Source organism: Lactuca saligna, chromosome 5 (assembly GCF_052625555.1).
Source record: "Lactuca saligna cultivar CGN05327 chromosome 5, ASM5262555v1, whole genome shotgun sequence".
Lineage (NCBI taxonomy): Eukaryota > Viridiplantae > Streptophyta > Magnoliopsida > Asterales > Asteraceae > Lactuca > Lactuca saligna.
The window spans coordinates 311,223,366-311,225,074 of NC_136421.1; the positions used below are offsets into that span (position 1 = coordinate 311,223,366).

At 33.0% G+C, this 1,709-nt stretch overlaps 1 protein-coding gene across 1 annotated transcript; it reads left to right on the top strand.

Moving 5' to 3' along the window:
- Positions 1–258: 258 nt before the first annotated feature.
- On the top strand, positions 259–1,329 carry LOC145048592 (auxin-induced protein 22D-like). Its single transcript, XM_078997124.1, has 2 exons — positions 259–597; positions 704–1,329. Exons 1-2 carry the CDS (start codon positions 404–406, stop codon positions 1,053–1,055), a joined length of 546 nt encoding a protein of 181 aa, XP_078853250.1. The 5' UTR covers positions 259–403; the 3' UTR covers positions 1,056–1,329.
- The last annotated feature ends 380 nt before the right edge of the window (positions 1,330–1,709 follow it).

The following is a 1,709-nucleotide window of genomic DNA, read 5'->3' on the forward strand; positions in this document are numbered from 1 at the left end:
ATTGTTACATTAATTATATCACAATTTATTGGTCAAACAAATTCCAATGATTGAAAATTACAACATGCTATTAATTATAATAAAAATATATCACTATAATCTAAATTGGTTAAAAATATGCTAATATAGTTTTTTTCTTTTCTGTTTCCTATGTGCGAGTGGGCATCAATATTCTTTGTCATGAAATCCATGCACAAAGAGAATAACTCACTTATATCATGTCCCCAACCCTAAAACCTTTCTATATAAAACTCCTATTCTGCCACTAGATTACAACCCACAACACAAGTTGATCAATTCTCTCTCACATTCACATAACAAACACCGCCGGAAAACTCAAGAAACCCGCCGGAAATCCACCAATTCCGTCCAACCACCGTCACAGATCTAGTCACGTATTACAATGGATCAAAAGATAACTTGTTTGAACCTTTTTGAGAATATTGATCTCGCAACCGAGCTCAAATTAGGATTGCCGGGAACCGACGACCAGCCGGAGATGAAAATGAGCTTTTCCGGCAACAAAAGGAGTTCATCGGAGATGGGATCAAGCACTTGCACAGATGAAAATGAATCAAGATTTTCACCACCCACCAAGTAAGTTGCATACCCCATGCAAACTTTAGAATAAATTCCATATTAATTTTGATCATGACACCCATATACGTACAGAAAACTTATAGTGGTGATTAATGGCTTTCAGGGAACAAGTTGTGGGGTGGCCACCGGTGAGATCTTACAGGAGAAACGTGCTTCAAGGAAATTATGTGAAAGTGAGCATGGATGGAGCTCCATATCTGAGGAAAATAGACCTCAAAATGTACAAAAGCTACGGAGAACTCATGAAGGGTTTGCAAGAGATGTTTAAGTGCATCATAGGGTTGTACTCTGAGAGGGAAGGGTACAATGGGTCAGAGCATGCACCAACTTATGAAGACAAAGATGGAGATTGGATGCTTGTAGGTGATGTTCCATGGGAAATGTTCATAAGTTCTTGCAAAAGACTTAGAATCATGAAGGGTTGTGAAGCAAGGGGGTTGGGTGATTCTTTATAACTAGATCAAGCACATTAATTTTCACAAATTAATTAATAAATTTAAATTAATATATATATACACGAAAAATATAAGGGTTTTCGTTTTTTTCATGTAAGACTCGAGAGAAATCACATGTTTGAGGTTTTGGAATTTTTAGGAAGAGAATTAGCAAAAACTTATACATATAATTTGTTTGTGTTGTGATCCATGTAAAATGATCATGCAACATTTTTTTCCATGTAATTCTTGATGTTTAATGGAAGTAAATATCAATACTCGCGTTTAATTTTCACGGTGATTTGTGTTTGTTTGTTTGTTCTTTGCAAAATTATATATTAGATTTAATAAGATCTCAAATCAAAACTGTATTTTGTTTATAAAAAATAAATCAATAAAAAACCTTGAAAATTTTGATATATTTAGCTAGAAACGGGTCAATATGAATTACATCGGATATATGGGCTGTCACATTTTATATATAATTGTGGATATATGTTTATTAATTAAAATAATAACCGAATTTCTAACGGTTTATATAGAATTTTTTTAATTGCAGCTTAGAATTGCATCACAATTTTATAGTCTAAAGTCTAAATTACTAACGGGTTGTAAATTTGTAATAACCTTAGAGTAAATTACAACTTAATCGTACATGGTATATTAAAATTAGGT